The sequence below is a fragment of the Meles meles genome, chromosome 1 (genome assembly GCF_922984935.1).
Source record: "Meles meles chromosome 1, mMelMel3.1 paternal haplotype, whole genome shotgun sequence".
NCBI lineage: Eukaryota > Metazoa > Chordata > Mammalia > Carnivora > Mustelidae > Meles > Meles meles.
Window position 1 is genome coordinate 202,733,757 of NC_060066.1, and position 24,331 is coordinate 202,758,087.

At 53.5% G+C, this 24,331-nt stretch overlaps 1 protein-coding gene across 5 annotated transcripts; it reads right to left on the minus strand.

Annotated features, from left to right (window-relative positions):
• Positions 1 to 12,079: 12,079 nt before the first annotated feature.
• PLA2G2F (phospholipase A2 group IIF) lies at positions 12,080 to 22,667 on the minus strand. 5 transcript variants are annotated; one of them, XR_006815296.1, is made up of 6 exons: positions 22,445 to 22,667; positions 21,719 to 21,771; positions 18,431 to 18,575; positions 17,393 to 17,502; positions 14,544 to 15,719; positions 12,080 to 14,263 (listed from the first exon to the last, which is right to left on the minus strand). XR_006815296.1 is itself a non-coding variant. In XM_045980666.1 (6 exons), exons 1-6 carry the CDS (start codon positions 22,558 to 22,560, stop codon positions 14,227 to 14,229), a joined length of 552 nt encoding a protein of 183 aa, XP_045836622.1. In that variant the 5' UTR covers positions 22,561 to 22,667; the 3' UTR covers positions 12,080 to 14,226. The 5 variants fall into 5 exon arrangements, 4 of the variants coding, with proteins under 4 accessions (XP_045836622.1, XP_045836604.1, XP_045836590.1 ...); XM_045980666.1 differs by having other exon boundaries at positions 15,629 to 15,719; XM_045980648.1 differs by lacking the exon at positions 14,544 to 15,719 and adding an exon at positions 15,720 to 15,888.
• Positions 22,668 to 24,331: the final 1,664 nt, after the last annotated feature.

Below are 24,331 nucleotides of genomic sequence, written 5' to 3' on the forward strand. Positions count from 1 at the left end.
GGCTGCCACTTCAAGTCGCTAAGGTGTGGGGTGTGGTCTGTTACACAGGATAGCTCACTGATATAATGGGCCTTTGTTCCTGGAGACTCCTGAGTTCTCAGCACTGTGCTGCCCTTGGAGGCCAGAAAACATCACAGGCGTGGCCTCTGACCCGTACCTTGAGGTCTGGGAGGAGGAAGGTCATGCTCATATGATAAGGGAGAACATGTAAGGGGCTATGATCACACAGTCATCCAACAAACATTTAGTGAGCCCCCACTGAGTATCGGGTACCCCCACCAGTGCTGGGCAGTAGGGATTCCGAGATTTTTTAAGAAAACAAACAAAATCAGGGCTCAGTATCCTGGGGAGAACTTCAAGACCCATAGCATCCTTTAGAAGTTCAAGTTCAGACACTTAGAATCTGAATTGAGTGATGCTTCCCTGATATGAAGACAGTAAGGGAAGCCAGGGGTGGTCGGCAGAGGGTCTGGGAACTGGTGCTCTGGGCTCTGCCTTGTTCAGCGGCCAAAGTCGAGTGGTAAATTCACCTGCCCGCCCTTCCTTCCTTCCCTCCCTCCTTCCTTCCTTCTTTCCTCCTTCCCTCCCTCACTCCCTCCCTCTCCCCTTCCTTCCCTCCTCCCTACCCACGTGTGCTCTAGTCATTACAACCACAGAAGAGGAGCTTGAGGTCAATGCGTATCTATTGGCTCTGGTCCTAAAGGTCTGAGGTAGGTGGTTGCAGAGAGGCGGGTGCGGACCTAGTGTGGCCAGGTCCCAGCCAGGCACCTCGGCGCCCAGCAGGATTCCGACCACAGCAGAGGCCAGCTCAGGGGCTCTGGACGTATTGGGCCATCTGCCACCAAGGAAGAGGCAGGCCAGGACTGCACTCCGCATGGGGGACAGAGGTTCCAGTGAGAGATCCAGGCCACCTTGCCTTGCTCGGGTTTGAGACATGGGACTGCAGAGGGATGTCGTTGACTTTCCCTGGGAAAACCTGCTCTCCTGGAAGGACAACCATTCCCCTACCCACAGGTGCACTCCCAGGGCTGCTCCAAGCCAGGCCCTGTGCTAAGAGCAGAGAAACAAAGAGGCATCAGACTCCAAGTGGCTCTCAGATCAGGGGACACAAGTCCACAAGCAACCACAAAGCAGGCTGCAGAATATGCTGGTACGGGATCCGCGTGGGGAGCAATGACTGCCGTCCAGGAGGGCCAGGCCAGGCTTCCCAGAGGAATGCTGGGGGTCTGACATCTCACCTGGGGGCCAAAACACAAAGCAGGCTCTCGGGGTGGCCCAGTGGGGTGTGCAGAGCTTCCCTGTAGAGGGATGGAAGGTAATTCAATGTGCACGCACGAGACAGCCTCTGCCACCTGCCTCTCCCCTTCTCCGCTGGCGGGGCGGGGGGGGGGGGCTCCTCCATCTTTGCCCTCCCCCACCCAGGGCAAAAATCTGCCTGTCAAATTCTCTCTCTCATATCTCACATCCCACATCCAATCTGTTGGCACTCCTTTCAAAATAAAACTAGATTCTGTATGTATTTATAAAACACTTAGTAAATGCACACATTAAAAAAATAAAACGAGAGAGGAAACATCTAGAATCTGACCACTTCTCGCCACCTTCAGGGCTGCCACGATGGCGGGTCCGAGCCGCCATTCCCAGGGTGGGCGACGGCAGCTGCTCTTCCTCATTCTCTCCGCCCACACCCCCCCCACACCCCCTGCCACGCTGGGTCTCTACCGTCTCTTCTCCACGCAGCAGCCGGTCAGCCAGAACAGCGTCTGGCGTCCCCCCAGGTCCCTGCTCTACTCATGCTGGGCAATGGCTCCCCATTTCCCTGTAAGTGCCAACGTCCTCCCGGGACCCAGGAGGTCCCCATAACGCCCCATCCTCTTCCTGGAATGGGCTTCCCCCACCGCTCACTCCCTACCACCTCCAGCTGCACTGGGATCTCCCCGTCTTCATAAAGCTGGTGCCTAGCAGCCTGCCAGATGCTGCCCACTGGCTCCTGGCATTTCCCTTCTCCCTGGTCCTGCCCCTTCCAGCTCTGTTCTCTGCCACTCGACACCCTACCTCTGTCTCCCCCGCCAGCGTGTAAGCTCATGAGGGCAAGAATCTTTGTCTTTTTCTTTTTTAATTGCAGATGTATATGCTGAATGGGACATGGTCAAGAGAGAATGTGGAATGTAGGGGATGGCTAGGAGCTCAAGAGCAGAGAGCAGGGAATGCGGGGAGGGGCTTTCCAGAGCCAACACAAGTGAGGCGGCGGGCAGGGCTGCGTGAAGGAGAGCCTTGCAGCCCCCCTGAGAAGCCTGGGCTTGATCCTGGGAGCAGTGAGGCTCCCCCTCACCCCATTCTCTGCAACACGACCACTCTCTGCATGTGTGAACTTGGGCGACTCAAGTGTCTTGAGGCCTAATATCCTCGGGGGCAACCTAGATGGCCGAGAGCGTGGCCTGCGGTGGTCAGGGGGGACCCACAGGGAAGTGACAGGGGTCCCCTAAGGTTCAATCACTTCACCACTGGGGGCAGTTGGAGTGAGAGCCCTGCCTCCAAGGGGACAGCCTTTGAATGTGGATGCATTTTTACAGCAGCTCTCTACGGATTTTCACCAGCTGTTTCTTGCTGTCCGGGGAAGCTGTCAGCCAGCGAGGGAGGTGGAGCAGCGGGCACACCCTCCACCAAGGTGCCGGGCTCCGTGCCCTCCAGGGGAGATGCTCCACAGTCGCCGCTTTGCACATGTGACTGTGTACATGTGGGCTGAGTCTGGAGTCGCTGTCCTGCATTCCCACTCCCGGGGTGTCCGCGAAGCTGTGAAAGTGTTGACGAGCAGATGTGGGGACCGTGACGTATGGCCGTGGGGGCGTGGCTGTGGGCCTGAGAAGCAGGCGGTGTTAGGGCGTGGTGGGAGTGAGGTGACTGGGTTTCTGGGTCAGTGAGTGCCTGGGCTGGTGGCTCCTGGGATGGGCCAGGCATTGCTGGGTTGGCTCGGAAACGGGGTCCCATCTAGATGAGAGAAGTGGGGGCATTGTCCGGGCCCCAAGACCCTAAGTGGGGAGAGGGGGAGTCCACGCATACCCCCACCAAGCAGTCCCCAGGTCCTGAGTGCCCTCCTTGTCCAGACACAGGGCTACCTTCAAACACAGAGTAGCGACCCACCTTCAGGCATGTGCTATTAAAACTCCAATTTACTGCAAGACCACACAGCTAACACGGCCGGAACAGGGGACCCGAGCCGGGTGTTGTCAGACTCCGCCCCCGCTACCCCACAGTTCCCCTCAGCAGGCTTGTCTCAGAAGGAATCCAGAACTGGAGAGACTCGGGGATGGGGAGGGCAGTGACCAAGGGTGTTACTCCAAGGGTTTAAACACTTGCCCTAGAGAGAGGCCTAGGTTCTGGCTAAGCCACTAACTCATGGTATGGGTTGAACCATCCATCACACGGATATCCAGGGTGGTGAGACTGGGCTGGGCACTGTGGACTCAGTGGGAGTAGCAGGGGGGTCTCCCCTCCACCTGAGACTCGCAGCCCAGGTAGGGACACACAGACACCACAGCACAGTAAGGAGCAGGGAGCCCTGAGGCAGGCAGACCTCGGGGCACCCCCCCATCCGGACCTGCAGCTCTGGGAAGCCTTCCGACCTGCCTGAAGGATAAGTGGGTGTTAGCAGGCAAGGTAGAGAGGAGAGGAGCGCGTGATCCAGGAGGGAGGCTGGTGCAGGGCGGGGAGCTGGGGGGCACAGACAGGAGCAGAGGTGAGTGCAGAGCAGGGGTGGTGCAGGAGAGAAAGCCCAGGTCTTGAGGAAGGCAGCTGGAGGAAGGATGACCTCGCACAAGCCCCTCCTCTTTCTGGGCCCGATTTTGTCCTGGTCCCGAAAACATTTCGTGTTTGTGTATTTGTGTAGCTCTGACTTTTCCCAAGGCTCTTTCTCATCCATTGTCTTACTGATCATCAGAGGGTCTCAGGGATGATTCATCCTCTTTTCACAGATAGAAATAGAAGGCCCAAGGGAACAGGTTGGCTGGAATCGGAACCCGTGTCTTCTGATTCAAATCTCGTTTCCCACCCTCTTTCTCAAGAGGAGGGGGCTGGACTGGCTGCTTTCTGAAGCGGAGGCTCCGGAATCAGGGTTCAAACCCTGTTTCTGCTGCATGACCTTGCCCTTCTCTGGGACCCCGTTTGCTTCTTCTAGAAATAAAGCCATCACTAGTCCCCATCTTGTGGGGTCGTTGAGAGGATTGAATGAGATAGCAAACACAAAGCCCTGAGCACCTGCTTGGCATACAGCAGGCGTTTATTACACCCCATTCTTCTTACAGGGCCCTGACAGCATGAGATACTGGATGGGTGGCCGGGCAGAGCATGCGAATTCCAGCTGGGTTGCTGTTGGCAGGGCCCGGGGCCTGCACCCGCGTCACGGGCAGCCCTGCCTCCCGAACTGTGTTTCTTGTCACACTTGGTGGTGTCAGCTGCTTGTTAGAAAGCCACAGCTGGGTAGCTGACAGCCCGCATCGCCGTGCCAACCTCTGGGGAGGAGAGGGCCGCCTCTCTGAATTCACAGTCGGATCCTGAGTTGGGGGGAGTGGTGCGTCCCAGGCCCAGTGGAGCAAGCCCAGGGCTGGACAGATGCCAGGTGCCCACCTGTGGGTTCACGGCCATGCGTGCTCCACAGAACCTTCCTACTGCCTCTCTCCCCTCCTCCTTCTCTGCCGCTCTCCCTCTCCCCCTCACACCCATATGCAGGGAGCCAGATTTTCTTGCTAACCCACAGCTTTGCATTTGCCAGGTTTCCATTTTGGGGAGAAGGTTCCCCATGAATGTTCCATTAGCTCCCTTTTCCTTCTACCCACTGCTTTTTGCCAATCTGGCCCTGCAGACCTTTGGTCTGAAACGTCAGCCGAGGGCACCAGTCCCCGGTGCTGACAGTTTCCCCTCTCCGCTCCAGACTCTGTGCTGGGGCATTCCCACCCATGGCCTCACTTCGTGCCCGCCATGTGCTCTTCATTAGGACCCTCATTGTGCAGGGCAGAGGAAGGGAGGTAGGGGGGTGTTGTGCTCAGGGCCATGTGGCCCCGTCTGCGCTTTGCAGGAGACAGTGTTGACGGCAGTAAAGGATGACAGAGGCGATGCTGATCGCCAGCTGGTCTTGTCCTGTGCTCTCCTGGGCACGGCCAGTCTGCGACAGGGTCCAGAAACAGAGGGGCAGGGGATGTGGAGCATAGCATGGGTGGTGACCCAGAGTGACCACTAGGTGTCACTCGAGTCCTGGAAAAGAGCTGGCAGCCCCTCCCTGGAGGGCTCTGTAGACTGGGGTGGGGGGAGCTGAGCTTCCAGAAAATGCAGAATTCTGACCTAGATCTGGGCAGAGATGCTGATGTGGAAAACTAGAGCTGGATGGAGGTGCAAGTAAGAACAGATCGTATTCAAGAACTACGGCAGCGAGGGGGGGAAATCCTCAGTATACCAACTGCATTCACCTGAAGCAGAAAAATGTGGATTTATAGCCAAATGAGCAGGGCAGGGGGAGGCTTCTCTGGGTGGAGAATGGCTAAGACAGTGGGGGTGGGGGGGCTCTTGCTAAACTGATCTAACAGGAGTCTTGCTGAAGGCAGGCCTGGTGACCACACTGGCGGTGGGGGGTAGGCAGGGGGAGGAGTGAATTTGACCAGATGTTGAGGACTGGTGGGCGCTCTTGCCACACAGACATGGCAGATTTCTTGCCACATGCCAGTGATGCAAAGAGGGGCACGGAAGCCCAACGGTCAGGTCTGGTTGGGGAGAGGTCTCAGAGGAGTCTGACTGAAGTTTGGTCAAGGAGACAGTCTTCGTCCATCCCCGTTCTTGTTCGAGGAAAGAAAAAGACATCCTCCTTTATGAACAATACGAGTCCATTTCTCATCAGTCATTTTGTTCAGAAGTGGCCCGCAGAACCATCTGTGAGGTTTGGTCGTAGAGGATGTTTGCTGGATGTTGCAAAGTACCAGGCATTTCAATGAGGGAGATTTCCATGCAAATAAAAGAAAACCAAAGATGAATGGCTGGAACTGGATGAAACCCAGTTTCTGAGCCCAGAAGGCAGCCAGTGGAGATTTCTAGAAGTTGAGCCTGGAGCATCTTTAGATGGTGAAGTGAGAACACCAGAGGAAATCTAAAGGACCTCCTGGTTTGTGGCTTGAATGTCCTCGGCGATGGCCCAGTCATCGGTGTCACGGCCACGTCTATTCCTCTGAAAAGAGCGTGGAAGCGTCCAGCCTCAGCTCCCAGGGCTTCTTCAGATACTCCCCCCCGAAGGATCTGGGCAATGGGGTTTAGTTCTCAGTGACTGCAGGTCAGCAGGAAAATCGGAAACGTCAGTTTGGAGCGTTCTAGCTAGATCTCCAAGGAGACCAGAAGATCCAACACCAGGTGCAGAAGGCAGAGCCCAGTCCAGCCTACAGGTGGACATCGAAGTAGAGAGGAAAATGGAGTTTCACCAAGGGGCAAAAACAGCTCAAAAACAATGAATAGGACTATCATTTAAAAAGCCAAGGGTATGCGCCATCGTTTCCCATCGGAACACTGAAACTCTATCTCTATAGGCACCTCCCTTGTTGATTCCCATTTCTACAATACATCTAATTTCATTAGATTTGACACAACTGTTCACACAAGGGCAGTGAAAAAGGTAATTGGCCACATAGGCCTTTTAAACTTTGCTTTACTGGAATTTTTTGTAAGGAATCTCAGGCTAGCCTTTTAAGAGCCTCTCAAGGTTAGGAAGCAAAACTTAAAAGTCACCACCCGATTTTTCTGGCAATGCCTATAGATTTGGGTGAATTCCTCTCCTTTCAAGATCCCCAGTATAGCCTAAGGTCGCTGGGTCTGCCAGGAAATGACCTTCCTTACTTGCCTTGGCCGGGAGCCCTGCAAAGCCAGGTCCCAGGCTGGTTTTTCCAGAAGGGTTCCATGAATCAACCTTAGTTTCTTCCATTGTGTTCTCAAACACGACATTCCAGTCAAGGCCTTGGGAATATAACCAGTCTCCAATGACATTCTGTCATAAGGAAACGGACTCTTCTTGAACTTTTGCAAATAATTATATTGCCATGAAAATAAGAATATTCAGTGTAAGTTTCTAAATTCTGGAGGCGTCAGGCAGGGAGAAAAGATAGCCTGTTATGTTTCTGTTTGCAAAAGTACCATCTACTAAATTGTCATGAATTATAGACAGCTTGAGAGAGAAGGGAAAGCAGTTCTGTAAACCCAGAAAATAGAACATTAAAAAAAAAAAAGCAGCAACATTTGAAGGGAAAACTAGAATCATCCTTCACCGGTTAATTCAGTCCCACGTAATTAATTCTTGTTCTGCTTGATCTTGGGTTCACAATTTGATGAACCTGTCAGCTTCTCTACTGGTTCTGGAAACCCTTACTCAGGTCAGCAATGTGATCTAAAGGTTACTGAATGTCATCAGAAGCCTGTTCCCCACAATACCTGCCCTAGCCCTTTCCAGGGGTCTCTGAAATTGTCCTTGCTAATGAAAATGGAGCATTTTGGCTGACAGCTGATTGGCACGACCTTTCAGGAAAGCATCAGAGGAAAGCTTACTATCTGTAAACGACAAGAGGCTTAATATAGCTGTGGTTAAAGATCTGATGAGAGCTCATTATAAAACAATTAACCGACAAAGGAATGTAATCGTCTCTGTGACATACAACACATTAAGATAATAACTAGAATTATGACTGATAACATTATGCCAAGATGTTTCATAAACAATGAAGCATGGACAAATTTCTACGAATTTCACAATTTTCTAAAATATTTATATATTTAATTTAAAATATTTACCCATACAAGTATAACAGGAAAGTTAAAGTACTTCTGATTTGACAGTGCCGTCCAAGCAATCCAACCTGTCGAATAAACCAGATTATTTTTAACATCTCTCCTTTTACAAGGTGAAAGAACGAATTTTTGGAGATTTTCCAGGGACCCAGTGCAAGGTCAGTTTAAGACCAGGATTTCATTTAGGAGTTGATTTTGGGGAAGGCAAAATTGTAAGAAACGTAAAAACGAAACAAACCATAAACCCCTAGCTCTTCTCAAAGTGAAAAGTCTGGGGGTTGGGGGCCGTGCCTGAGTGGTTCAGTTGTTTAAGCATTTGACTTTAGTTTAAGTCCATGATCTCAGGGTCCTGGAATGGAGCCCTGCTTCTGGGGCTCAGCAGGAAGCCAGCTTCTCCTTCTCCCTCTGCTCCTCCCCACGGTTGTGCATGCACATTCCCTCTCTCAAATAAATATATTTTTTTTAACAAGTAAGAAGTCCGTGTTCTCTTAAATAATCACTGACATGGTATGGTTAATGTAAACACAGGAAATTATTCGGATAAAACGTAATCTTTGTTTTCTAGGCAGTTTTACTTAAAAGATAAAGAGAAGCTTTCTACAATCTCATAGAAAGAGCAGACCAATCATCCAAGAAAAGTTTCTTGTTTCAGCAGAAAGAAAACAAAATGCTAGTTTTGCATCTTACACTATCGGGCTCATTTTTAAAACTTTATAAATAAATCAATTCAATCTAAGTCAACTTGACCACACATGAAATTCCTTCTCCACACACCCTCTACAACTTTCTATACCCATGCAAAATTTTTTTGCCCTATATTTTCCTCTTTCTTATTATGAAATAACTTTTATTTTATTTTATTATTTTTAAGATTTTATTTATTTGACAGAGAGAGAGATCACAAGTAGGCAGAGAGGCAGGCAGAAGGAGAGGGGGAAGCAGTCTCCCTGCTGAGCAGAGAACCTGATGCAGGGCTTGATCCCAGGACCCTGAGATCATGACCTGAGCTGAAGGCAGAGGCTTAACCCACTGAGCCATCCAGGTGCCCCTAAAATAACTTTTAATCAACCTCTAAACAATTTTTACTTTGAAGACAAAATTATTCTCCTTTTTCCTTAACAGAAATTTAGCCCACATTCTTGCATAATTTCCATGCAGTCTTTTCTTTACCCTTATTATTCCTAGAAGTTTCTAGCAATTCACTTATACATGACTGGGATCTTTAACCCACAGGAATCTCAATTTCCAGTGAAAACAAGGAAGTAGACACTTGTTAACTGTCTGCTATATATCAACATTCTATAATAAATTAGTAAATTTTTTGAATATACCATCTCACAATTCCTAGAAATACATATATTTCTTCTGGTACAATTTTCCCTTTTTATTAATAGACTCAAAGGTATTTCTTCATGCCATATAAAAATAAAAAGCCAAAAGTATATAAGCTTACACTTGTGCTCAGTAATTAATGTCTTAGTGGTTTATCTGACTTAGAAATGATTTAGATAGTTAATGACTATCTATTACTTAATTTAATTTAGCATAACTGTTAAGATGGCAAGCTACTCAATGTCCACAATAGCCAAACTATGGAAAGAACCTAGATGTCCATCAAGAGATGATGGATAAAGAAGATGTGGTGTATATATATACAATGGAATACTATGCAGCCATCAAAAGAATGAAATCTTGCAATTTGCAACGACGTGGATGGAACTAGAGGGTATTATGCTTAATGAAATAAGTCAACCAGAGAAAGACAATTATCATATGATCTCCCTGATATGAGGAAGTGGAGATGCAACGTAGGGGGTTTGGGGGGTAAGAAAAGAATAAATGAAATAAGATGGGATCGGGAGGGAGACAAACCATAAAAGACTCTTAATCTCAGAAAACAAACTGAGGGTTGCCGGGGAGAGGGGGGTAGAGAGAGGGTGGTTGGGTTATGGACACTGGGGAGGGTATGTATTATGGTGAGTGCTGTGAAGTGTGTAAACCTGGAAATTCACAGACCTGTACCCCTGGGGCTAATAATACATTATATGTTTATTAAAAAATTAAAAAATTATTTTAAAAAAGATGGCAAGCTACTAAAAAAATTTTGGAAGCTGTTCTTAGGTGAGCATATAAGAACATCAAGCAAAACTCTCCAGCATCTCAAGCTATTTCCGTTAACTATATTAACAGTCCCTGCACGTTCGGCAAACACTGTAGAAACAAAACCCTAAAAAACCTAAAGACACGGGTTTTCTGTTTTCTGCAGTGCTTGATCGACACAAATGAACGGATATCAAGCAACTTACTTTTACTGTACCTTGACTTAGACATTTTTTCCTCAGGTTCAGTTTATAATTTTTTATAATCTTAAACACCTAGTCGGTATGACATTATCTTATTTAACTACTAAACCCCAGCAGAATAAAACATATGCTCATATTGTCCTTTCCTGCTGGTAACTCAGAAGACATTTCTGGTTTTGTTCCACCAATACCACTAAACCAAGATTTGCTTGAATCGTATGGGCTTGGATGGTACCTGGGTTCTTTTCGAGATTTCTGGGTGTTTTAGGAATACTTAATTAATGGAAGTGCTGATTTCTATCCAAGCCACTTTGAACAGAGCTCCATGAAGAGATGTCGTGAATTAATCTGGCAATGCTATCTTGAATAGAATGATATCCCATATACATTACATCTATTCATACGCACAGGAACTGACAGGCAGACAGAGATCTTACCGGTTTCCCTCTAAAATTTTAGCCATGGATAGCAAAACCTAGTGATGCACACTCCCTGATTTATACAAAATAGTTGGATCTCATCTTCGATCCGTTGTGTATTTTTTATCTGAATTGTGTTTCTGGCAGATGGGACAAGCTGAAGTTGTGTGTTCAGTATGAGAGCAAAGATTTTTACCGGTGTTTGTGGCGGAGACTTTTAAGCTTTTCAGTTGCCCCAATATGTAATTTTTATTAAAAAGAGGTTATTTATTTATTTGGAGGAGGAGCACAAGCAGGGGGAGGGGCAGAGGAAGAGGGAGAGACAGACACCCCACTGAGTGGGCAGCCCGACGTGGGGCTCGATCCCACGACCCTGAGATCATGACCTGAGCCAAAATCGAGAGTTGGAAGCTCAACTGATTGAACCACCCAGGAGCCCCCCCACCCCAATATGTAATTTTAAGGAGGCCACGGAATACATTTTAGGGGAGAGATTTGAGGGGAAGTCAAGCAGCTGCCAGAATGTCTCCAAAGCCCTTCTAAATGAATAAAATATCCAGTCTGTTTCCAAAGAGCATTTCCCTTCTTAGCTTTAGGTGGTTGCTTCTAGGGGTCCCCGAGTCCCTTGAGAAACACTTATGGAGACAGAGAGCTAAATACGAAAGGACCTAAAGGGCTGGCCTGGGCAGGGAAAACGTCTGGCCAGGGGCAGGCAGAGGGAGGGAGGAGGCAGGGGTTTGAAGGTGTCATATCAGAGGATACAGGGGAACTGAAGGGAAGATCAAAGAAAGTGGGGGTGCGGGGCTTGGGAAGGGAGAGGTCTTAGAGGAAGCAGTGAGTTTCCAAATTCAGCAGAGGGTCAGGAAGGGGTGGGGGATGCTTGAGTCAGCTGAGAAGTTTCCTTGGAAGAAGCAGGATCAAATAGAATAGAGAGGCATCCCAAAGAACCAGGGAAAATATTCAGCCTCGGGAGTCAGGGAGTGAATCCCCACTCCAAAGAAAGGGTCCGGAAGAAAGACTTCCAGCCCGGCAGGTCTCTGTCAAACAAAGCATCTTGCACCTCTCATCCGGCTTCACAGAGTGTACTCAGAACCTTAAGAACCAAAACCTATCCTTGCCGGGCCTCAGTGGACCTTTACACAGAGCCCCGGCTCAGGAGTGGGGCTCACAGTGGATCCACCATCAATCAGTCAGGGCTGAAGACTAAAGCCTCAGGATGTCCGCTTGGGGTCCTGGGTGACACGGCGAGGGGCCCAGTGATGATGACTCCGCTCTCACACGAGTCATTGCACCACAGCGGTTATAAAACCAGAGCCAGGGGTGCCTGGATGGTTCAATGGGTTAAGCCTCTGCCTTCAGCTCAGGTCATGGTCTCAGGGTCCTGGGATCGAGCCCCGCATCGGGCTCTTTGCTCGGCGGGGGTCCTGCTTCCCCCTCTCTCTCTGCCTGCCTCTCTACCTACTTGTGATCTCTCTGTGTGTCTAATAAATAAATAAAAACTTTAAAAAAACAAAAAAAGAAAAGAAAACCAGAGCCAGACAGTCGTTTCGGTGGTAGAAACAGATTTTATTCAAGAACGGTTGCAACAAGGGCCCGTATGGAACTGGGCTCTCCATTCTCCATACGACAATTATGAACACTCTCTTTTCTTAGATGGGGGTGTATAGCCAAGGAGCAGGGAGAGAGGCTGGTGGACGGAAGACCACCCGGGAAATGGGGGAGGGTAAGGAATTTGATCAGATACTGGGTGCTCCACCCCTTCTCCCATAGGGGGCCCCTTCTGGGACTGCCACGGACACACTTGGGGCTTCAGTCTCCATGCTCCCCAAGCTTCCCGTGACACTGCTTGGCCCCGTACAGCCAGGTTATCTTATGTTGCCCCCACCGCCAGCCTCTGGGCTTCCTCAGGTAGAGTCCGTGTCTGATCAGAGATATCCCCCCCGGTTCACGGATGACCGTCGGTACAGTTCCATTGAATGAATGAACCAACAGACAGTCTTGTCCAGGAGCTTTCAAGCTTTGAAAGAAGTTACTGAAGAGGGTCTTTTTCTTCTTACGGTAATTTGTGTGAACACTCAGTACATAAGAGAGGCAAAGCAGAGCTGTTCAACTGAAGATTGAGGTGGGGGGAGCAGAGCCCCACAGATCATTCCAGATGTGCCCAGGAAAACACATGGCTTTGGGGAACAGCTTCTCTGGTCTCCCTGCACATGGGGAAACTGATGCCCACAACAGGGAAGGGACTTAAATCAGAGAAGGTGTAGGACAGGGACCAGGACTTGGTGTCCTGTGGGTTTCCAGTTGCTGGCTACACTGTGCCCAGCTGCCAGGTCATCATTAAGAAAGTGCAAGGAAGGGCAGTTAAAAGTCAGATGCAGGGTGTCTGGCTGGCTTTGTTGGTTAAGTGTCCTACTCTTGGTTTTGGCCTCAAGTCATAATCTCAGGGTCATGTGATAGAGTCCCAAGTTGGGCTCTGTACTCAGCTCTGAGTCTGCTTATCTCTCTCTCTCTCTGCCCCCTCCCAATAAATATATAAAGAAAATAAATCTTAAAAAAAAAAAAAAAGTCAATCCCGAGGAGTCAGACCCAGCCCCATCACTGACAACCTGTGTGACTTTGGACACGTTACTTTCCCTCTCTGGGCCTCAGATGTTCAACAGTAAAGGACAGGGTGGAGATTGATGCCTGACAAGCACCCAGCCCAACAGTTATCGTTGTCCAACCCTTGCAACACACCACTCTCCAGCCTTCCTGACACTCGCCTCTCTGCTAGAGCGGGACCACTGCATCCAGGCCCCGGGGCAGGAAGGGGACAGGCCATGCCAGATGCTGGGTGTCAGGGAACCTGCTTTCCCCAGAGCTGCAAACCCTGGACAGAGTCTCTGTGCCCTCCCCTGATGCCCGGCCAGTGCGCGCCCAGCCAAGGAGGATGAGCAGTGGGAAGCTGAGGCAGGAGGACTTTATTAGATTGAGGAGGGTATGCTGAGTCCTAGGGAGTGTCTGTGGGGTGCAGCATCCTGGACAGGCCGGGGCAAGGTGGGCGCTGGGGCAGACAAGACTGTTGGGTGGCAGAACCTAGTCCCAACACATGGGCCCAGACTCTCTGGGGTGGAAGGTGTGCAAGGTGGAGAGGCACAGCCCGAAACCTTGGACCCCTACAGGGGAGGGGCAGAAGCTTCTGCAGACCCCAAGTCCAGCGGGGACACTGGGTGCCCCATTGTGGTCCCACCCCTGGCTTGGTGGGGGCTTCGGCTCAGAGATAACAGGCCCTCCCAAGACGGCCGGGAGAGGGTAGCTCGTTAGCTGGAAGACGTCAGCGATGAGGCTCACAGCAGACCACAGCCACCACGTAAGAGGGAGGTGAGCGGTGGAAGGACCTCCTCTCACGCACGGTGACAGCTGATGCCAATAGCTTCATCCTCAGTCTCCAAGACCGGTGTTCTAGAAGGTGCCACTGGGCAAGGCGTCTGCCCCATCCTGCTGTTTGGGGGGGGGCATTCTCTCCCTACCCCCATGCCTCTCTTGCCTCCGGCTTTCTTGGCCATTCCTGCTGACAGCGGCCTACGGGTGGCTGGCAGGGCAGGGCGAGCTCCTGGTGGCTGCTCTCGGTGTCCAGGTGAGTCACAGTGCTGGGCCAGGGGGTCATCGGGGTGAGGCAGGGCGTGCTGGCTACTTGGAGGCCGCTGAGCTTGAGGTCAGGAGGTGAGGCGGGCAGGACAGGGGAGGGTGCACCTGGAGAAATAGCAGTGCTCGCGCAGAGTCAAGAAAGCTGCAGCCCCCTCCCCCCGAGGCCAATCCTTCTCCACCTCGGCCCACAATCTCATGGGCTCAATGGGAACCTGGGCCCAAGGGGGGTCCTGTAGCCCAGGCTCCTTTACCCCACTTCTCCTGCCCAGACCACTGAGGTCTAGATGCCTCTGGACCCCACCTCTCTCCCACTTTCTCCCTTCCCATCCCTCTGCACGCTGCTCTCTCCCCACGGCCTTCCTGAATCTTGCCCACAGCCTCCTACCTGGACCTGGTCCCTCCTGCCTTTGTTTCTCCCTTCACGGAGGTGGGTCCCCGCCCTCAGCCTCCTCCCCACTGAGAGGACTTCTGACCCCAGGGTGCAGCCTCGCCTCTCCCTGGCAGGGAGAGAAGGGTCTGGGGTCGCTCCACCCACTGGCCTGGCTGCTGGAGGAGGGGAGGTCACTTCCATGTCTGTCAGGGTCCCAGGAGCCTGGGGTTGGGAGCTCCTCTGGGCCATGCCATATGGCAGGCCCGGCGGCTCAGCAGGGAGGCAGGGGAAGGACTGTGAGTTCTTGGGGGCATATCTGTGCCCCCATCTGGGTCACCCTGCACCGAGAGGAGTGCTGCTAGGAATGTGGGTTCTGTCGGAGCCCTGGAGACCGCTCTGAGACCAGACTTTGGGGCTGAGATGCTAAGCACTGTGGCCACCCTCTGATGTCCGGGCCACCTCTGACTCCGGGCCACCTACCCTGGGGCTCCAGGGAGAAAGCAAGGGTCACCCTGAGTTCTCCTAGGGGCAGCCAGGAGGCCCCCAGAGCCCAGGTCTTGGGACCAGCCCGCCATCGGTCTGGGAACCTGTCTGAGAACACGCCAAGCTCTGGGGGGCTGTGCCGGCAGCTCAGACTCTCGGTTTCTAAGTCCCCGGGGTCCAACCTGGAGGGTCAGGCTGAGCAAGTCAGGTTGTGGCCAGGAGCAGAGGCCCCATTCAGGGGACCTCCTCTCTCTCAGGCCTTGCCTTCCAACAAGCCGCACGTTCCCCGCCAAGTCTAGGACTGGTGGTGGAACATGGCCACGCCCGGGGCCGGGCTGGACCAGCCTGGGGGCCACAGTCAGAGCCCAGGCCTTCCCGAGCCCTCAGGGGGCCAGTCTCATGGAAGGGCTCCAGGGAGAAGCAGCCAGGCAGCCCCCGGGCTCCCAGTCTCCCCCCGCCCCAGCTCCCCCTGCTCAGTCTGTCTGGTCCCCAGAGGGCACTAGGGAGGTGCAGGGGGAGTGAGGGCGGTGTGTCTCCAGGCTGCCTCCGGCGGCGGCTCATAGATGCTGCAGTTGGGCGTGGGGCCCTGACAGTAGATGTTGAGGTAGTTTCGATACTTCTCGTGGTACGTCTGGTTCCGGAGACACAGAACCACACTCTTGTCACATTCACACGTCTGCTTGTCGCACTCCGTCTCGTTGAGCTCACCTGCACGGGGCAGAGGTTCTTGTGGGCCTCAGAAGGTGGTCCCATGGGGTGGGGGGCGGGCAGCAGAGCCTCACGGGGGGTTCACCCCAGGCCCGCGGCTCAGCGGGTCCCGCCGTCTGTGTCCACCGCCCTGCCGGTGGCTCTGCGGTGCACTTCAATCGGAGAAGCCCTGAAGTCCAATGGGCCACTTTGTAGTTGGGGAAACTGAGGCAGGCCCAGGGAGGGGTGGGGGCTGGTTTACCTAAGTCACCCAGCCAACCCAAGGTAGAGCTGGGACAGACACCCAGGGGTCAGGAACTCCCCGCCCCGGGGCCTCCTCTCTTCCATCACAGGAATCACAGGACCCCCACCTTTGGAGGGAGCTGGTGGTAAGGAGCCTCAGTGGAAGGCCCGCTTCCTAAAGAACCTGGCGCAGGGCCACCCACGGGCAAAGGCTTAAGACCTAGTCACTGTTCACGCCCCGTGACACCAGGAACCCCCAGCACCTAACGCGAAAACCCCTGCTTGAGTTAGTCCATGACCTTTGGGGATCCCTAAAATGCTTTAATGAGGGACCACCTCGCTCTCCCAAGCCAGCCCTGCCACTCCACTGTTTGAACAGCAGAATACGGGGACCTCAGGGTCCTGGGCTCCCAGAGGGCCCCACCTGAGCCCAGTTCCCCACCAGAGAACAGGAGGCTTGGGGTTTCTTTGCAAAGCTGGGCTCGCTGGTGAACTTGAAGAATAGTGAGCAGAACCTGGTTAAGCCAAGGAGACAAAGGGAGCCCGGGGCTGTCCAAGGGACCAGGCCAGGAGGCACCTGCTACCTAAGGGGAGACAGGGCAGGGACATTTGAGCCATTAACTTGAATGTCACATCCCTCAACTGAACAATGGCCTGGAAAGTCCATGGCAAGGGAGGGAATGTTGCCGGGCCTGATTCTCATCCCTTAAAACCTGGAAACACTGAGCATCCTAGGATGAGGCCACCTTCCAGCAGGGTCTCAAAGACAGAACTAGAAGGAAATAGGTCTGCTCTGATCCAAACTCTTCCAAGGACTCATGGAGAGACTGAGGCCAGGTAAGGGAACACCTTGGGTAGGGTTATACCCAGCAGGAGGTTCTGGCAGAATCCAGATTTGAACCCAGGTCAGCATGTCACAAAGTCTCACCATCACCAGAGGATCTGGTTGAAAACCAGACCCACTGACTTAGAACTACTCCTTAAACCCCAAGGAGCTGAGGAATCAAGGACCAGGGAATGAGGGTGCTCGTTCAGGCTTGGAGGATTAGAGCACATCAGGATGAGGACCACTGCCGGGGTTCTCAGATTTAATGAACAAGAACAAAAAGCCTGGCTAATTTGAATTTCAGACAAACAGTAAATATTTTATGTAAGTATGTCCCAGATATTACATGGGATATACTTATGCTAATTCTTATGTTTACACTAACACTAATTGGTTTTACACTAACATTGAATTTTTTAGTATGAGTATGTCCCATGCAATATTTAGGATATAATGATGTGAAAATAGTTTTCATTGTTTATCTGAGACTCAAATTTAACTGGGCATCCTGTCTGTTGCCTGGCAACCGCGTGCACAGCCTCAGCACAGGGTGGTGGGGGAGGGACTGGCAATCTAAGCCCTTCTCCTAGGTTGGGGAGGAGGGAATGGCAGAGGGAGGACTCACTGCAGACGATCTCAGTATTATTCTCAATGGTGTGCTCATAGTGGTCCACATAGGGGTGACAGCCCAGGTCGAAGAGCTTCTGGTAGCAGCAGTCATGGGCGTGGCAGCACCTAGGGGCAGGTGGAGGATAGCAGGCCATGTAGCCAGACTTGGCCTGTCTCCCACTGTCAGAGACCCCAACAATCTGTACCAGTTCCTTACGGAGCAGACCTGCAGACTAAGGCCCAGAGAGGGGCAGTCACATGACTGAAGTCACACAGCCAGGCAGAGCCCGGCCAGTGTCCCAGTTTCTTGCCCATGATCCTGCTTCCCAGCTCTCCCCCTGAGAGCCCTGAGTGCAGCTGCGGGAGGCAGGAAGCATCAGGCTCTCTGGCAATGCCGTCAGGATGGGAAAGAGAATCGGGGCTCAGTCAGTGTCCAAAGAGCCTGCCTGGCTATAAGAAGGGGCCATGCCTGGCTATGCGGGATGGTCAGGGAGAGACAAAGTCTGCAGGGACAGGAAGCAAATGTAGCGTAGCCAACCCCAGCCCCTCTGGTGGAGGAAGGCAATTAGTCAACATGCATTCATCAAGTCTCCCCCCCTCTCCTGCCCCCCATGATACCAGACTTGGTGCCGGCTGCTTCTGGGGAGATAGGAGCAGAAAGTAACCATGGCTTCGGTCTGCAGTCTGATGGAAGAAGCTCAGCCCTCCATCAGAGCCCCCAAGGTGATGGGGGCAAGAGAGGTCACAGCCCTTGCTTTTGCTGAGCGTGAACTGCGTGTTCATTGCTCCCATGTGTTTTGGGGGCAGATCAATGTTTCCTTCCTGGCAAGAGTGCAAGTTCAAATGCCTCCAAGCCCAAGACTTGGAGAAGGACAGTAGGAAGCATCCAAGACAGTTGAGGAGGGCATGGGTCAAGGTCACTAACTCATTCAACCAGCCTCATCCTTTGGGAAAGGAGTCCTCCCCCATCTATCAGAGATGGAGACCAGTCCAACCCTCACTGTCTCCCCTCCCTGTCCTGACGCAGGAGCAGCGCAGGCACTCCGGGACCTACCAGTCCACCTCGTCCATGGGCAGCCCGCGCCCTCCCAGCCCACAGTAGCAGCCGTAGCCCACGAAGGACAGGATGGCGTTCCTTTCCGTGATGGCTTCCACCATGGACTTCAAGTTAAGCAGGCTGCTATGGGCCTCAGGCAGGACTGCAAGAAAATCAAGGGGTGCTGTGAGTGTCCTGGTGGGTGCCTACCCCTGCCCCATCTGAGTGACTGTCCTCCCCACACCCCAGAGCCAGGGAAGGGGGGCGGGAGGGAAGGTGAGCACAGAGGGGAAGGGAAGCAATGTATAAAAAACTGTGAGGGGGGTGCCTGGGTGGCTCAGTCTGTTAGGCGTCTGCCTCCGGCTCAGGTCATGATCCCGGGGTCCTGGGATCAGGTGCTACATCGTGTTGGGCTCCCCATTCAGTGGGGAGTCTTCTTGCCCCCTCTCCCTCTGCCCCTCTCTCCCTGCTCATACTCTCTCTGTCTCAAATAGATAAATGAAATCTTAAAACAAACAAACAACTGTGAGGCACTAGGGCCCTTAGAAAGTAATCATTGTTGCTATTTGCTGAGTGCTCTGTGCCAGGCTCTGTCCTAAGCCACTCCCATGCATTAACTCACTGAGTGGTATTATTATCTCCACTTTATAGATGAGGAGACTGAGGCCCAGAGCACCCAGCAGCTTGCCTGAGAACATTATCAAAAACGGTAGGGATAGAATTTGGACCCCAGGCAGTGAGACCCCAATGCCCAGTCCACTCACTGTAACAGGCTTCACAAATGCCATGTGCTCCCCTGAACACAGGGCTTTGATTCTGGGCCCTGGGCTTGGTCTGGCTTCTCTGCCTCTAGCAAGGACTCAGTGTCCCTGCCACAGTCCTGGGGCTGGTGCCATTCATGATGAAGTCAGAGACGATTCAGCGCTCTGGTCACTCTCAAAGACAGATGGACAGACACACAGACAGACACACAGACACACACCCTTTCTCCTTCGGTCTGTGTCTCACAGGAAGCAATAGCGCAATGACCCCTTCCCACACCAGCAAACTCAGCAGCTTCTCCGTACCTGCCAGGCCAGCCCACCCTGGCAGACTCTCCCCTCCCCTGCTCCCCGACTCCTGGGCCCTGGGCCTGTGCTGACTCAGTATCTCCTCCACGCTCACCGCTGAGTCAACCCCAAGCCAGGTGCTAAAGTTTTTACTCGGGGGAGGCTGCCCCGCACACAGGCAGGAGAGCCGCTGCAGCCCCATTTAATGGGTTTGGGGACCCCTGCTCTTCCCGAGCCTCCCTGTCTGCTGGCTGGGTGATTTTTGTCATTGCAGAAAATAAGGAGCAAAGGAGAGAGGAAGTGGGAAAGGAGTTGGGACAAGTGGCTTTAAGAGGATGGTGCAGAGCAAAGTACACGCGTCAGCGGAATTTGGGGCAGGGAGAGGCAGGACCCCATGTCCCTTGGGCCTGAGCCCATCCCTAAGCTGCGCAAGGGTGTGAGGGCTCTTGGTGAGGGGAGGGAGAAACGGGACGCTAGCTCTGTCCCCCAGCCCTTCCTCCCGCTGTGTTGGCGTCCTGCTGCTGGAGCAGGGTGGGCATGCCGAGCAGCACGGGGAGTCTGATCTTGAATCTGACCTTGGAAGTCAAACCCAGACACCTGAGGGTTTGCAAGCAGGTTTCTCCCTGAGCGCTGCGGCACCGTAAAGCAGGTTGCATAAGCTCTTTGACACCATGGCCCAAGCTAGGGAGAACGCCACACTCCTGCAGGGTGCCCTGTGGGGTCCTGGCTTCCTGGCTCCCTAGCCTGAAGCCCCGCCTCCTGCCACTGCAATCTGGCTGTGCAGGTGTTACCCTGGGGTGTGGGGGTGGAGCAGCTTCCCTCCCCAGGGCGCCCTGACAGCAGCTCCATATGAGGTGGGCTTATCACACGAGCCCCCCACACCTCATGCACCGGGACACACCCCATTACACTCCCATGGACACACACACACTTCAGACTCTCCTCCGCACCCCACACTCTGGGGAACACACTACCCACAAACACACACTCACCCACCCGTACTTCATACAGAGTCACATGGTCACACCCAGCGACCTCACACTCAGACACACACAAGTCACCCAGCCATGCATAGTGCACGTAGAAACACACTTCTTTTGCACACATCCCCCACCTCACACACAGCACCCTCAGGCGAGATGCACGCTCGCACTTGCCCCTACACACTACACGTGTGCCGAAGCACACACCCGTGACACACCCACAGACATCTCCCATGCGGATACACACTGTTACGTACACAGTCCTGCTCACACTCACCCGCAAACGCCTCACACATTCACACACCTCACACCCGCAAACACACCCATGATCACACATACACCTCGCAGACTCGGTCGCATGCCTGCACACAGGCACATGTGCGGCCCTACGACCCACACTCGCGCTCCAAGCAGAAGAGACGGAGTCCGCGCTCCGTCGGGCGGGAGCGGTCCCCGGCCTGCACATGGGGCTCAAGGCAGATGCTTGTTTTCTAAACAACAATCACATTAGCAGCAGATTCAAGCCCCCCCCCTTCTCACATCTGGCCGCGTTGAACCCTATTTTGTACTGGTGTCTCTTTCTTTCCCTCAAACCAGACTGTGTTTGGATGCTGTATAACAGGCTGGAGGAGAAGTCAGCGAGGGGTCCGGCCACCTCCCGCCTCCCCAAGACACCCAGTTGTGTGTGGGGCCAGATTTGTGTCAGGAGCCTCAGCTGTCCCCAGGCAGTGTGCCTGGGAACAGCAGTCCCAGGAAAGGAGGGGCCCCCAGGCCCTGCCCCCAGTGGCTTGTGCGTTCACAGACACCTGCTACCCACACCTCATGCCGGTCCAGGTGTCCCAATTAACATATACCTACATGTTTTCCTGACATGTGCTGAGACACACCTCTGCACGCAGAGATAGACTTGCTTACAGCCACACACAAACTCATTAGCTCTTGTCTAATGTACACATGTACACAAACACCCAGGCTGTCCTGGGGCGGCCAGACGCCCTAAGCAAACATGACCGTTTTATGACGCTTGCTCAGCTCTGGGCCCTGCCGCCTTGCAGGCTCGTAAATGCCAAACCAAGGGCCCCTGGTGTGTTGACGGCTGGCCGGGGCAGCAAACAGCCCCAAGACACAATGAAGGGCTCCCTAGTGGCCCAGACAGGCAGCCCAGGCCACAGGCTTGTTGCCAGCCGGTGGCTGGAGAACTTAGGTGCCCAAAGTCACAGGAGAAAGTCTGGGAGCAGGAGAGAAAGAGGAGTCTCCCCAGAGCCTTTACTCACCGCTGCCAGCCAAGATGACCATGGTGAAGAACTTCTTCATACCCAAGCTAGATCTGAGAGAGGAGAAAAATCCAAGTCCTGGGTCCGTCCCTTCCATTCTCCTGCAGCTCCAGGCCTGCTGCTCCCTCCCGGGCCTCATTAGAGGCCCTATCAATGCTGCCCCTCAGGCCTCTGCTCCTGCTACCCGGGCTCTGTGGGGAGCAACCCCCACCTGCCCAGCATCTGCTGAAAGGACAGTCCCCAGGATGGCAGAGCCAGGAGGCACCAGGAACCTCCTTCCTTCTTACCCTGAGTAGGAATGCCCTTCCTGCACCAGCTTCCAAGACAGGAAACTCACTGTCCCATGGGGTCGGGCCACTGTCACGGATCAGAACCAACCCCCTTTCCATACACACTCTAGGAAGTCACATGACCCAACCTGCTGGCTGGGTCTTGCACTTGAAGCCAAGAGACCTGGGTCCCTAGATTCTCATCCTGGCTATTCTTCCAAGTTGCTGTGTGACCTCGGGTAGATCTCTTACCCTCTCTGGGCCTCAAGTGCCTTGTGAGCATTGACTAGATGATCCCAAAGCCCTTCTGGTGCTGAAAATGCAGTGACATATCTCAGCCATCACTCAGAAACTTAGAGCTCTTCTTTCTGAAGAAATGAACCCTAGGTGCCAGTTCCCCAGCCCCATCCCTGCTGCTCCCCGTGGAGGATTTCATCCCAGGGTAGTAGGCACATACCTGGAGGTTCTCCAAGGAGAAGTGGCCCCGAGGCTTGGGCCCCTCCACCCAGGGGGATGCCTAACCAGCACCTTCTTCCTGAACACTCTGGGGTTGGCCTGTGCCCCATCTGCCATGTTCTGTGTTCTGGGGGTCCAGCAACATAGGGCTTGTAAGGTCTGTGATCTCTCTGAAGGCTCCGGGGACAGGCCCCAGCTTCACACAGCCACACACACTGGCAAGGTAGTGCTGGGGCCGTGCCCCTGGGCGGGAGGCTGGTGACACTGCCCTAGAAAAAGGAGACTCCACCTCCTCCCTCCCACAGCCACCGCCCTGTCCACAGCTGCCTGGTACGGTCCCCGCCCCAGGGAGGGTGTAGGTGGGGGTTTGCACACCTGCCCAGGAGCTGGTCCCTCCCTGCACATCTGGAAGGAAAATCAGCCGGAGGTTTCCCTGTTTCCACCTGAAACGGATGTGAAACAAAAAAATCATTCAGTTACATTTGTTAAAGCACAGGGCAGGGGGTTTGACACAAGGGGGCACTGGAGAGAAGTGGGGCCACTTCGGGGGCGGCGGGGGTGGGACAGAGACTGTGTCTAACTTCAAATACAACAAAGAAAAGGGGAATTTGTGGCCGAGGAGCAGGATGGGGGTCAACAGATGGAAAGTTACTAAGGGGGCCAGGGGATCCTAGCAAAACCCACCTAGCAGGACTCCTGCAAATGACAGGCCAGGGTGACATCACCTGGGGGTGGCAGGTTGATGGGGAGCCCCGTCAGACGTCGGGGGTGATCAGATATGAGGGTGGGGGCTCCTGGCTGAGCCGGCTCAAAGAGGTTCTTGGAGAGAATGCAGGTCAGCGCAGAGACGAACACAGGAGTCTGAAAGTCCAGCCCTCTTTGAAAAAGAGCTCGAGGGAGCCCAAGCAGGGTTTGGTCAAAGAGGAAGTCTCTGTCAGGGGCTCTCCGAGTGGCTATGCCCATGTCTGTAAAGCATCCGTGCACAGCTGGAAGGATGTTGGTCCAGAATCTGCAGGGAATGCTCTACCCACACCTGCCAGCACGTCTGCGAAGACTGGAGGAAGACTGGAGGAAGCCCCCAGCGGGCATCTGAAAGGGCGAGCCCATTTGCTCCAGGAGCCGTCTTCTGCGCCACAGCACCACGAGGGCACGCGCGCGTGGCCTGATGCGTTTCTGTGGTGGGGGCCGTCCTGGGCACCCAGGGTGCTGGGCAGCATCCCTGACCTCCACCATGAGACCCAGCAGGGGCCCCCTCCCCACGCTCCTCTCCCCGAACCTTGCCAAGTTGTAACAACCAAGACTGTCTCCAGACACTTCTAGAGGTACCCTTGGGGGCATAGCTGTCTCCAGCTGAAAGTCTGGTGGCCTGTGAGCTGCTGCCAGTCGCCTCTCGTGGGGGTGGCAAGTGTGTGGGAGGAGAGGGACAGGAAGGAAACAGAACAGGGCTGGAGCCCTGGAGCCCCCAAAGGTTTGGACCATTGCACCGACAGGGGCTTCAAACTCAGCACCCCCTCTTCTTGGCTCTGAGAGCCCAGCAGGAGAGTCCCCTTCCCTGGCTTCTGAGTCCGCAGCTGTAGAATGGGTATAACCAGGCCTCACCGAGTCAGGATCATGCGGACAGGTGTCCAGTCATCCGGGACATGTGGTGAGAGCCCAGTTAAAGATCTGACTGCTACCGAGCAGAAGCCTGTTCTCCAGCCCTTGAGGTGAGCTGAGATGTTGGGAAGGGGAACAAGGAAGAGGGAGAGAACAGTACTCTCGGAAATTAGCCCATACACCCTCCCCCACCTTCACATCAGCCTGTGTCCCCCAGCATCCCTAAACTTGCTGACAAGGGACAGAAGTAATCCCCTGGGACTTCCCTTGCCACACTTCACTTTTCCAACTT

What these genes read in the sequence shown, in the direction of transcription:
- PLA2G2F (XM_045980634.1), bottom strand. Translation starts at nt 22,560, where the DNA reads ATGGCAGATGGGGCACAGGCCAACCCCAGAGTGTTCAGGAAGAAGGTG. An exon ending in TCTCCTTGGAGAACCTCCAG is followed by an intron (nt 21,772 to 22,444) that starts GTATGTGCCTAC and finishes CTCCTCTCTCAG; the next exon opens with ATCTAGCTTGGGTATGAAGA. An exon ending in GGTCATCTTGGCTGGCAGCG is followed by an intron (nt 18,576 to 21,718) that starts GTGAGTAAAGGC and finishes ATTTTCTTGCAG; the next exon opens with TCCTGCCTGAGGCCCATAGC.